The 13,345-nt window shown below is 37.3% G+C and overlaps 1 protein-coding gene across 3 annotated transcripts in view; it reads right to left on the minus strand.

Annotated features, from left to right (window-relative positions):
* Nucleotides 1-13,345, minus strand: part of LOC122790096 (wiskott-Aldrich syndrome protein family member 3-like) — a 995,086-nt gene that overhangs the window by 130,392 nt on the left and 851,349 nt on the right. For all 3 annotated transcript variants that reach the window (XM_044057665.1, XM_044057666.1, XM_044057667.1), the window contains one exon: nt 5,856-6,031. In XM_044057665.1, coding sequence (XP_043913600.1) covers nt 5,856-6,031 — 176 coding nt within the window. The remainder of the gene's footprint in view (nt 1-5,855; nt 6,032-13,345) is intronic.

Raw genomic sequence — 13,345 nt, forward strand, 5'->3', positions numbered from 1 at the left:
AAATTAGATTTACTCCCGAATGTGAAATGAATATCGGAGACACCTGAATGGTCACAATGGGCTAACATGTTGCAGGAGAATAAGCCCTGAAAATATATAATTCATCTGAGTTGTAAGAGGGACAGAGACAGAGAATATTTATGTGATGACACAGAAGTTGCAGGATTACTTTGGGCAAAGAAAAAAAAACACTCATGTATCTGTTGTGTGTTCTTAATGAGAGCACAGGCTCCCAGTCTACTAACACTAGAGTTACTGAATAAAAGAATCAAGCCAAAAATTGTAAGTTTGATGAGCTTCATGATTTAGCAGTAGGAATAAAATAATGTATGTCATCAGGAATGATCAGAGAAGAGGATAACATTTGACAGAAGCAAATTTAACAATAAAGACAATGACTCAATATGGTAGAGAAAATTTTCATTACAGTATTAAAGCTTGGTAGGTAGAAAAGATGAACATAAATAAACTAAAAATTACTTGTGAGAGTCAAACAAACAAGAAGACATGCTAAAACAAGCTGTTGATTAACTTTGTGTGAAATCTGTCTATAAGTATGATAAAAATGCCCAGCAACTAGGCAGGTGTATAGAAGCTCTGGAAATTGAAATTGTTTTGCTAACGTATCAAACTGAAAGAAACACATGATTTTTAGTTAAATAAAATTACACAAATTGAAAACAAACATATAAACAAGTATATGCCGAGAAAGTGCATAGTATAAATAGTTTGAAAGAAAATCATGCTAAGAAATTGCCATAAGAATATAGTTTGGACATTTGGTCTAAGAAGCTTTACATTAATAATGAAACATGAAGTGTGCATTAAACTGATCTTAAAGTAAGCCACATGGATATGACTTGAAAATTTAGTAAAAGTGTGGGGCTATGTTACTGAGCCCAACAGTGTGAGTTTGAAAGAGGAAAATAGTTGAAAGATGCAGATTTAATGCAAAAAAAAATTATGCATGCAGAGTGAATGAAATTACCTCATGACAATTAAAGACCACACATAGGATTATGTGGTCTATATTAGCAGAATGAAAACACTACTGACCGACTCTCAGTTGAGTAAACATAAAAAAGCAACCGATGTAAGAACACCACAAACTCTATTTATTAAGCGCTTTTCGTCCAGCACAGTAGCTGAACTTCATCAGATAAAAGAATCAACTTCATAGACACTCTTAAATATTTCAACAATCCAGTCATGTGACCAATGTCTCAATTAAACCTCTTAACAATGTTCAATTAACACATAACTTGATAAAAGTTCTACCATAGTTAAAAATACAGAGTTAAAAGCCCTGACCCAAGAACAATATAATACATTCTACCCCAAATAAAAAACCTTTATCCTTCACTGCTCAATCAACGGTAAATTTATTTATACCTGGTGTATTAAAAATAAAAAATATAAAGCATGTTAAAATTAAACCATGACTCTCAGTTGAGTGACACATAAAGAGTGAAAACCAGTAATATCACAAGAATGAATGGAGATCACCGTAGGGAATTTGTCTCTTTACTTCAATGTAGTGCGATCTCGGAGTGGGCATATTTAAGTACAACCCCCACATGGGGGGTGCAGGGGTGCTTTCCCCCCTGCATAAAACACTTAGTGACAGTTTACGTGTTTTAGTTGTTTAGCTTATTGGATTCGAAATTACCGGTTTTCGCTCTTTATGTGTCGCTCAACTGAGTGTCACTCAGTAGTGTTTTCATTCTGCTAATATAGACCCAGATTATGGACTCTATAACTTTGCACATAGGCCAAAAATATTGAAAACTAGAAAAATAAGATAAAATTATTTGTGAGAGTCATAGAATGAATGAAAAGCTTATGAAACATGTGTTTGATAAGGTAGACATAAGGTGAGGATCACCAAATGTTCTCATGCGTAGAAGCTATGGAAAGAGAAATCACTCTGGTAAATGTATAAAATAGAATGAGATAATCACTACTTAAAGATAATATTTACATTTGGTAGAACAAAGTTGTGAAAACACATTATTTTCTAAAGGCAATATATGTTGAGAAGAAGCACAGCATGCAACATTTGCAGGGGAGTTACTTAAAATATGCAACTAGACAGTCACATAAACTTTTGTCTGAAAAACTAAAATTAATAATTAAAATATTGTGCTTAGACTAGACAGGAGTGTAGAAAACAATGCAATGTCTGCTCAAAAACATTCCAAGCACTGAATGAAAGTTCAGTTCCAGATAGGTAAATAACTGGAGCGTCATTAGTACTAGCTTATTCAACAGGCCGACAGCCTTTCGTGGTGATAACTATTTATATTGTGAATGTACAATGTGATGAGTTGATTACTGACTAGGACAACTTACTTACTCTTCCTGGCTTCTTGGCAGGAGGTCATTACATAGGATAACTCCTGAAGTATAACTGTACTGCATGCATCAAGGGAATGTTTTAATAGCTTTGAGAAGTCAAATTATGAAAGAAATAAACAGAATGGAAATATTGTTTGTATAGGAAATATACTGAGCTGACTGAGTGTTTAAACTACATGGCTATAGTTATACAAAACAAAATCATATTTGTATTAATCTGCAAGACATTAATAATGCTATAAAGAAGAAGTATTTTCTTCTTCTGGAAAATGTGGAAATAGTTTCATCAATATCAGGGTGAAATATTTTCTGTACTTGATGATAATCAGGAATTTTGACAATTACATTTGAGGAGGAAAGGTCTAAACTGTATACATTTAATCCCAGTGTAGATTAATGCCATTAGTCTCAGATTTCGTTTTGGAATTTTATCCCTATATAAGTCTCAGAAAGTTTCTGCATAAATGTTTAAGTGGCTTCAAGGTGTTATTGATACTACTGATGATATAAATGGGGTCACACTATCAAACAGTAGGATACACACACACACACACACACACACACACACACACACACACACACACACACACACACACACACACACATATACACATACACATACACGTCACTGACGATTGAAATTAGAAAAAAAATGACAGACATTTGAGTTTCAGAATTCATACCCTTCAGAAAAATTCACGTGAATACAAAATGTGTTATTCTATCAACTTCCTAAGTTGGTATGAGCAATATTTAAAATCTTTTCCTATTTTCGGGCCTTTGTCCTCCCATTTATTTAGGGCTTTGTCCAGATTTCTTGAGCTAAGAGGTTGAGCGGTATGGTGTAACCATCTCAGTCCTCACCCAACAAAGATTCTCTCTGTCTTTCTGATTAGTATGCTGCTGTGACCTTTCACAGATCTGCAACACCCTGTATTATACTACAGATTTCATTGGCATTCATCCAACTATATGCAGGCAATTTCATGCAGCAGTATTGTCATTTTTCATTTATGCCACTTCCATGAAAATCAGCATACAAAGGGCAGGTCCTGTACATCTCTTTAAATGTGTGTATTTATTTACCATTTGTTAACAGGGTAGGTGGACTGGTCACAAGACCCTACTGAGCCATATCCATAGGTTCATAGGTTTATAGGTTGGTACTAGGCTATGGGCCCTAGGGCCTATACAAGCCTAGCCATAACAATATCCTGGCTATCTATTCCCACACTATTTACTTCCCTGGACCCCTGTCTAGCAGAGTGACTGACATGATCCCCGGGGTGAATTTCCTTTCTCCCATCCAATTATCAAGGTTCCTTTTGAAGAGGGCAAAGAGGTGCTCTGCTTGACATGTATGGGCAGTCTATTCCAGAGTCTGGGGTGTCTCTGGGTCAGGAACCTGTCCCTCCAGCATGTTTTGTTTATTGTGATGACAAGGTTTAGATCCTTGGAGCGTGTGGCTCTGAGGGACTGGGATTTCTTTAGGTGTAGCATGTCCAACAGCTCTGGGTTTGACATGGCCTTGTATGTTAAGCAGAGATCACCTCTGAGTAGATGATATGCGACAGAGTATAGCTGGAGTTTTTTAAGGCGGTCAGTGTAAGGCATCTGCTTTAGGCGTGTGATTCCTTTAGTGAGGTATTTCTGTGGCCTTTTCAGTTGTTGCAGATGTCCCAAGTAAAAAGACAGTAATGCAGAGTATTTAATGAAAGCAAATAATATGTGCAAGCACTTGAAAGTGTGATTACATAATACGTACTAGTCTTTAGGCTTTTCCCAGTTAGGGGTCACCACAGTGGAACTCCCGTCCGCTAATGATTGGCAGTGGATTTTTACAGTGCCGAGTTGCTAGCCTGACGCCCAACCTTCAAGGAAGGCACACCCATTCACGTTCGCACCTACCTGCATGTCTTTAACATCACTCGACCACAGGGAGGACATGCAGACAACACACAGAAGGTGAATCGAATGGCAGAACCTCTTGCTATGAGGCAACAACGCTAACTGCTGCACCACCGCCGCCACATAATACATACTAGTGTGATTACCAGTTGTTATATATGTAATGTAAATATAAAAATATTAAGAACAGAAGATTATATGCATTATTTATATACACTTTAAGTACATTACCCTGAAACACATGCATTCATTTTTGAAGTCTAATAAGAACAGATTTAGGAGGGCATGCATTAGGGGAGTACAACTAGCCATTATCTCTGTAGCATTTTCAGTGGGCCTCATTATATAATATGTGCTCAGATAGGGTATTTTTAAAACTGATAAGAGCATTTAGCCCACTTATTTTAGATCTAATTGTGTTCCATAATGCAAAGCTTAATCTGGAAAATAGCCTTTCTCTGATAATTGTTTTAAAAGAGGGTCTCTTAAGTAGTATGGTGTTGCCTGGTGAGTTTCTTAAAAAGTAAATATATTCCCTGTCTTGAATGGTACAGTAGCCATCCATTAGTAGATTGCAACGGTGAGTTAGAGGGCTTGCTTCTAGGTCAGACCTGTATATTTTCTCTCTGTCATTTGTAGTCTTTGAGTATTGTAAAGATAATAAAAGGTAAGAAGCGGTAATCTGTATTCCAGTTTAGGAAGAACATTTTTAGTGCATGTGAAGTATGTACAACGGGTGTGAGCCAATGTGAGATTCTGTAACAGAGTTTTAATTGTGAGAGAACCCTATTAGTGACATTGTCATTGTGGACATAGGAAGACAGTGGGATCTAGGGTAAGTGATAAATATTTATATTCTGATAAAAGTGAAATCATTTTGTTTTGATTAACAGTATTGGTAATGTTATTAAGTTGTGCTACTTTATGTGGAAATGCAAACAGCATTACATTTTTTTCTATTTAATTAAAAGTTTGTTGTTTATAGCCCATTTACAAAATTGCAAGAATGGTTGTTACAGCTGAGTCTCTAGGCATTTGCTGTATTCTAGCAAATGCACTTTTTTCTAAACATCACTCGAACTGGACATTGTCACTCATTCCTCATAGAGCAATAATGTCTCTGTGATCATCTATAATCTGAATGAATTCTCAGATATCCTTGTGTCATTTGTAATCTATACAATCAGTAAACCCCATTTGGGTGATGGTACAATACTCCCACAGGCTGCCTAATTTTCATTAAGAACTCATATGTCAAACCTATTCTTAAGGCTACCAAGCATTATCTACAAGGTTGCAGCTGAATAACTTCTTTTCCACGTATGTCTGAGGCCAAAAAAAAAAGTGGAGAGTGTTTTCCCCTCCACAACTGACTGCTTCTGCCTGCTCCTCTACTTTTTTCATAAATGTTTCTTTGTTTAGCCATCTCAATTCAATATACAGCTATTTTTGTGGTGGAACTGAAAGAAGATGCTTATTATGGTTAGATCATACAGAACTCCTTTCAAAAAATAAACTTAACTGCAGAACGCAAAACAAGTTGAGTTAACTAGGAATGACATATTTAGTGCATTATTAGAACCACATGCCTGGTGTCTGGAGATAGTGACCCCTCTGAAGATGCACCATGGTATGGAGATGTAGAAAACCTATTATCCGGGCGGAATTCTTTATCATAGGCCATCATGTTCCACTCATGACGTCGGTTTCTGGCCTTTCGCACTTTCTTAACCTCCCGTGTGTTATCCTCCACCAACCTCAGCTCCTGTATAAGAAATAAAAACCTTGATTAGCCAGATATTCAAACAGTTCATTCAGCCTATGGGATTAACTAAAACAGTGCACTCTAGTATAATAAAAAGAATTAATGTTTATAAAAAGAATCTTCTGTTTAACATCATTTCAGTTATACACTGAAAGAACATTAACTTAATATGCTTATTCCTCTTACTGTTCCTAGACATGGATAGATGCATTTCATATTATTCTGTTTTAGCAAGTACATATGAAGTGAATTATGTTCGATTACTGTGATTTCAAGGTAAACGGTAATCTCAAGGTAATTAGAAGTGCATCTAAGCTTGCAAAGGCAGACTGTCTTTCCTGCCCTCTGCTCCACCAAGTAATGCAATATTTAGGTTCTCTATCATCTTGTAGAAACTATTTTTTTAATGTAAGCCATGAATTTACTCTCTGTGAGATTCACAGCATGTACCTCTGCTTAGGTCAAAAGTGTATGAATAAATATCTTGTTCTTCTCAGCCTTGATGTTAACATTCTTTTCAAAACTCTGAATGTTCTCTCCTTCAGGCCCCCATTGTTAAGGAAATATTTACTAAACCTCATAAGTATCTTCTTACACCTCTTTCCAATAAGAATGTTTCTAAAAATGTCATCTAAGGTATTCTTCAAGTATGCAAGCTTTATCAGGGTTTAGTAAAGCAATTGAGGAAACTGCAAATGACTACACCTTCTTGCCACAATAGCATGTGATATGGATGGTGTTAGTGTTAGCGTTATACACACCTAGTGGGGTATAATGAGATTGTTATACCGCTACAGATGTCTCAGATTCACATGCAAGACAAAATTATATTAATGTTGTTGATAAGCGAACAAAGAAGGTACTTAAGCAGATATACTCTCATAATGTAATAGCATCTGATGTTGGACTTCCAGAAACACATTGTTTCAGTATCATTCTGCTTTAATAACAAAGCTCAAAAAGAACCTGTTCATCTAGTCCTTCTAATGACTCTTTGTCTTTAAGCTATTTAATAGGCCACCAGCACGTGTTCACACAGAGAATCTGCTTAGCAGCAGGAATTCATTTAAACTTGTGTTTTTTATTTATTTAAGTTTATAAAACATTTTAACATGTTAGACTTGCAAGACTAAGACAGCTAAATGATTATCTCAAAATGAAAAGATGCATAGAGATGCAGAGAAAGACCTGGCGGGCAGGTTGATAGTGAGTAGCTGATGTAAACACACTTCTCCAGGGGTGGGGGTGATGGGCTGGGGAAGTGGGGCAGGTCCAACATGGAGGAAAATGCAGAGCAGGGAATATGTCTGTGTGGCATGAGTGGCAGATTTCCTTTTGTATATGCAAGTGTATAGAGAAATGATATAACAGGGCCTTTGCATATGCCCATGTGCATATGTCAGCCACAAGCAGAGATGTTAGTGCTTTAAAATGTTAAAAACACCACCTTCCCAATTACGATGGCCATTAGACCTTGATTTTTACCCTTCATCTTAAGACCATAAGTTAGCAAAATGCTGAGGAAATGCAGTCCAAAAAATGGAGACTCCTACCATGGGATAATGTGGGGTGCTAATGTCTAGGGGTAGTGGAGGAAAGAATGAGTTCCCAAGACTCTTAGAAGGGGCTTGATGGTTAAAGAAGGGGAGTAAAAAATAGCATTAAAAAATTAATACAATATATTGCACACAACACTAAAGTGTGTTTATGTCCTATAAAGTGAACTGCCCCATGAGCAAGTGGTTATTGTTATTTTGATATACTGTCCTACCTTCCTTACAAAATTTTTAAAATAAATGATTATTGCTTTTCTTATTTGGAGTCCACTTTTAATCAAGTTTCATCTCACTTATTGTTTTATTCATGAAAATCTAAGCATACCTTTTCTGATCATTTTTATGCACTTATTTTTTTGTTTATGAAGCCAGGTCCATGGTGAAGAGAGATAAAGCCCAGGCTGTCACCCATACATCCCAGTCTCTGTTAGCAGCCAGGGTGCTGGAGGAACCGATGAGAAGTGGAAGAAGAAGAATGATAAGGCAATGTCTGCTCTTTTTTGAGTCTAGGGGGTGAGGTATGTATTCCCAGGAAGTGTGTCCCATCCAACTATCATTGGTGGAGTCTGAAAATCACATGGAGGGGCTTCTTTGTAGGAGGATAGTGATTCAGAGTGGTGACCATACTCAAAGAAGTGTATGGCATACCTTTGCTATGACAAATTGCATGCCAAACCCTTCAGCATATACAGACAGGCACAGTGGAGAATGTTGGCACATGACACATATTCCCTGATGGATGCCTTGATGCCATTCATGTTGCACCTCACTGTCACATGATTAAGGTATAACTCTGCAGAGTTATGTTGATCACCCAGATAGTTAGCAGGTGCAGGGTCCACAAAAATAATTTTTGCTTATGGTTTACGTACTGATATTGCTATGGCGAGGCTAAGGGAGCAACTGCCATAGACACAGACTACAAGGGGGAGTGATTGACAATGCAAATGAGTTTTGATCAGGTGTGATTGCAGTATCAAAAATCATCTTTACAGCCACAGGCGGTGTCTTGTAGCCTCCTAAATTACTTTTGCCATGCGTGTATGTTATTAACTGCAGGAAAGACCTTGAATAAACTATTACAAGTTCATATTTCATTTCTGTTGTTGTTGCTTTTGTTTTGTCTACAACTTCAGTGGAACTTTTCTTGAGGGCTGAGGGAGCATCTGTCAGGAGACTGTCCCGGGTAACAATTGATCTAGCTATGACTTTGGATATTTCTCAGAATAGTTTACATGACGGTCTACAAAATGTTGTCTTGTGGCATTAATGCACTGTATCAAAATGAAAGCAGTCATTTACGTGAAGTACTTCTGCACAACAGACTTGCTTTGGAATAATCAGTGGCAGCGGACAACTGCATCTAAGGAGAGACCATTTAAAGACAGGAGTCCTTTCATCAGTACCGCTGAGTAAGGTATGATCACACCATCACCTGTCTTCACACCTGTGATATCTAACTTGGAACTAGCACCAGTGAAATGGGTTTTTGACTTAGAAAATAAATCAATGAATTTTGACTATTTGCTGTAATGCCTGTATTATCATTTCAGACATTAAAATAAACCTCCAGAAGTGCATAATGCTTGAAGCAGTTTGAGAGTGATAATACAGTTCTGGCACAGATTTCCAAAAATGTCTAGTTAGAGTACTAATCCATGAGATCACATGCACTGGCTGTAGCTGCGCACTGAAGCTTAACTTTTATTGCAAATTAAAATCTATCAATGAACTAGCACCTTAGCAGCATACTTAGGATGCATATGCGTGGTGTGTGTGTGTGTGTGTGTGTGTGTGTGTGTGTGTGTGTGTGTGTGTGTGTGTGTGTCAGCATATCTCTCAACTGTACAGATTTTTGCAGAATGTCCAGATTTTTGCATAATATTTTTGGAAGTTCTCCCATAACATTGAGGCTTAATGACAAATCTTTGGGGGTTGACGTCATATTATAAAGAGAGACATTTCAGTTTTAAACATCATACCCTTTAGAAAATTCATACTAATTGCAAAACCAATTATTCTATCAACTTTCTAAGTTTGTAAGTTCAATATTTAAAAGGTGTCCCTATTTTGGACCCTTTGTCCCCTGTTATTTATGGCTTTGTACAGATTTTTTGGTCTAAGAGGTTGTTCGGTGTGTGTGTGTGTGTGTGTGTGTGTGTGTGTGTGTGTGTGTGTGTGTGTGTGTGTGTGTGTATGTGTGTGTTTACAAACAATGCTGTGCCTTCAGATACCTGCAAAGTGCATAATTACTGAAATGGTTCATTCTTCCTGCATTGCTGAGCTTTTAAAACTGTCCTGCTTTATGATTAGTAAATGTGCAATCTAGTGGAAGGTACTATAAAGAGGACATCATACCAGATTATGCCATTCAGTCAAGAGCAAAACACAGTGGACAAGAAGAAGGCAATACACAATGCTTGAAAGGCACACTATATTATCAGGAATATATTAAAGAGGTACTTCATGAGAGTTTCTTTCATTAGTCAGCAGTATCCCTCAATGAAGACAGGAAGCCCTGAATGGCTTAGTGGATATTTCATTCTTGAAGGAATGTATACAATTGCCAGCAGTGTTAGAAGATTCAAAAGACTGGCAATTGTCAGTTTTTAAATGTATTAAGATGAGACTATGCTATAATAAAATTGTCAATGGTGACAGTTTAGTGCATGAAAATGCCCGTCACTATATAAAATGGTCATGTTAACAGAGGAGGCATTGTTCTGTTAAAAGCTATGATTTGTGGTAAATCAAGTAGAAGGCTTAGTTTAAATAAGCACTTTTCATCAATGTATTTAAATAATAATGGTGAAGATTTGTTTTTTCTTCCTATAGAGACAAGACATATGGTGACTATATTATCAACATGATTGTAAGAAAACAGAAAATTCAAAGCATTTGTTTTCAAGTAAAGAAACTGACCCCCACCCCTTCACTATACTGCTTTGGGTACCTAAATAATTTAAGCTGAAACTCTAACAAAGGGGGACAGCAGTAACATCATATATAATTTATAGTCATTTTACAAAATGCTTCACATAGTTTGCGTTTTCCAAGTACGCTTAACTATTACTAGCCTAAACTGTAGAAATCCACAAAAAATGCAAATGTATTTTTGAAGAGCACAGTAAGGCTAAATAGTTGTTGAATGGGTAATGGGAGCTTCAGACAAAAGGCACATATGATTGATATTCTTTTGCACTACCTACATATTTCTTATTAACTTGTTAGGTGAGTTATGACTGTCTAAGTACTCTCTTAGAACTGTCATGGTAGATTATATCAAAGGATATAGGCATTGCTGGTGTCTTTAGTGCTTGGTGCTCATCCCCCAGGTCTTTATTTGAAGTCCAATCCTTATACTGGCACCAGGTAGCTAGAAGTTAGATATATGATCCCTCCCTCCTGCCACAGCTCTTCGGTGAAAGAGAAAGACAAAAAAAGGTCTGCAGTCTGGTGGCAGGAGGTTCTGAAATACAGGAGCCAGCCAGCCAACCAGATCCTGTTCCTTCATCCCAGCCCCACCTCTCCTCAGCTGAGAGGCAGTTTAAAAAAGTCCATGAATAGGTACCTGGGGCTCCTGAAATATAGTATCCAATCAAGTCCCCCTTCTGCACTGTGCTCAAAATCCTCCATCCTTAGACTTTAGTTGGGCCAAAAAAAAAAAAGATTTTTTTTTAAACTGTGACAAACTGCTTTTTACAAATGTAACAACAAGCATTTGCTATAATTTATACCATGCAAGAAAAGCTACAGCACACAAGTTTAAGTAAAAGAAAGAAAAACATTTTTTTTTCATTTAAACTGTAGCAAACTACTTGCTAGAAATGACTGCAAATACATGGAAATACTGGCTTTTAAAAGCCAGTATGCACTAAAGTGCAATTGAGATTAGCCAATCATGCCCCATAACACTTTGCAACTAGGGCATTTGCCACCTCTGTCCCACCCTAGCTATGCTACTGTCAAAGGACTTTTAGGAGCAGAGGCAACATTTGGTATTACACAAGACAAAACTTTTAAAAACAGAAACCTCATAGAATACAATGGCCAGTGTATGGTACTGAGAACATTAGAAGTTTTTGTGTAAAATTATACCTTGGTAGAGGGAAGCCAATAAAAGACTTATACATTAATAATGAAGTAATAACACTTGTAGAAAAAGCAAACTATATCCTCAGAAGCTAGAGACAAGGATACTGATGTCATGGTCCTCCTTTTATGCATCTTTCTGACTCCTTGGTTGATATGTCTTGAAAACTTTCTTTCTTGATGAAGACAAAATCTAATTTGATATTGGGAAGTAGTTGCAGTGAATATTACTGCTATGTTTAACTGATGGAAACTGCTTTTTATTAAATCTCCAACAGCTTATTATATCAACACTAGCAGATCTCCAATTGATGTGTGGACTGCAGGTGCATACCCTTTCATTAACACATGCTGTCATTGTATGCATTTGTGGGGTGCAGAAACGTGCCCTTACATCAAGATGTGATCTCACTGTATGTTATGCCAATGACCAGTGAAGGGTCCCCCATTACTGTAGGCTAAAGTGAAAGTTCTTCATCCTTGCTGCCCTAAGTAGATCATACTAAAAAGTGTAGTACAGTTTTGCATCTCTGCTTGGGTCGGGATAACAGTCAAAATGAGGTCTGTCTAGGACAAAAACAGAAAGCTGTTGATAAAAACATCCAGGTAAAATGGATGCTTAAAACTGATGCTAATGAATATGTAGGGATTACGACAAGATGAGCTGTGGCTTATTGTCTGATATTAGCATGCCATGGCTTGTCAAGGGCCATAATCTTATCAGACAGTAAACAATACTTTGGAGCATCTTTTCTGCTTCCATATTGGACACCACCAACAAAGCAAATACATAATAATAAATACAGAATTTAAGCAGTAGAGAAATTAATTAAATATTGGAAAAAAAGGGCCACCATTTAAAAAAAAACATCATAAATACAGTACGCAGTGGCACACAGGAGCCGTGTGACTACTAGTATGCATGTGTTTGAGACAGTAAAGGGTTACATGACAAGAATTGCACTACTGTCTAATCACACACTGCTTGGTAGGCCCAGCGGGTATGGAGGTGGCAGATTTTCAACTTGGAGTGCAAGCTACTGTGGAAATGAACAGAACAGCAGAAAAGTTAGGTTCCTAGTACATGTCTCTTCTCTTGACATACCTAAGAATTTCCCTGCATAAAACAGTGCACTCTGGTCAGAGCTAAACTGAATGCATGTAAACATATTCCACAAGCTTGCACTGATATATTATCTTCCTGTATGTATACACTACAGTTGTGGGACCTGCCTTACTTGTTCTTTACCTTAAACTTTCTCCAGTACAATTCAGTACTTTAACAAACACCTATTTTTAGTGGTGCTAGCATAGATCGACTATCTATTGAAAGATGCACTACATGTTAAGATGTTTCAGTGTTTCCTTGCTTGTTGGTTTGGAAAGTTCTTATAGGTTCATAAGTTCATAGGATGATACTAGGCTATTGGCCAGGAAGCCCTTATAAGCCTAGCTAAGAATTTCACCCATGTTCCCACAAATTCAGCACCAGTTCTCCCTGTCCAGTAGGGACATCAGTGGGATCCCAGGGGTGTATTTTCTGTTTCCCATGCAGTCATCCAGGTTCCTCTTAAAGAGGGCTAGAGAGGTACTCTGCTTGACATGGACAGCAATTCTATTCCACAAATGGGGAAGTCTTTGGGACACAAATCTATCCTGCCAACAA

This window comes from Protopterus annectens, chromosome 15.part0, assembly GCF_019279795.1.
Source record: "Protopterus annectens isolate FY-2018-M chromosome 15.part0, PAN1.0, whole genome shotgun sequence".
Classification (NCBI taxonomy): Eukaryota; Metazoa; Chordata; order Ceratodontiformes; family Protopteridae; genus Protopterus; species Protopterus annectens.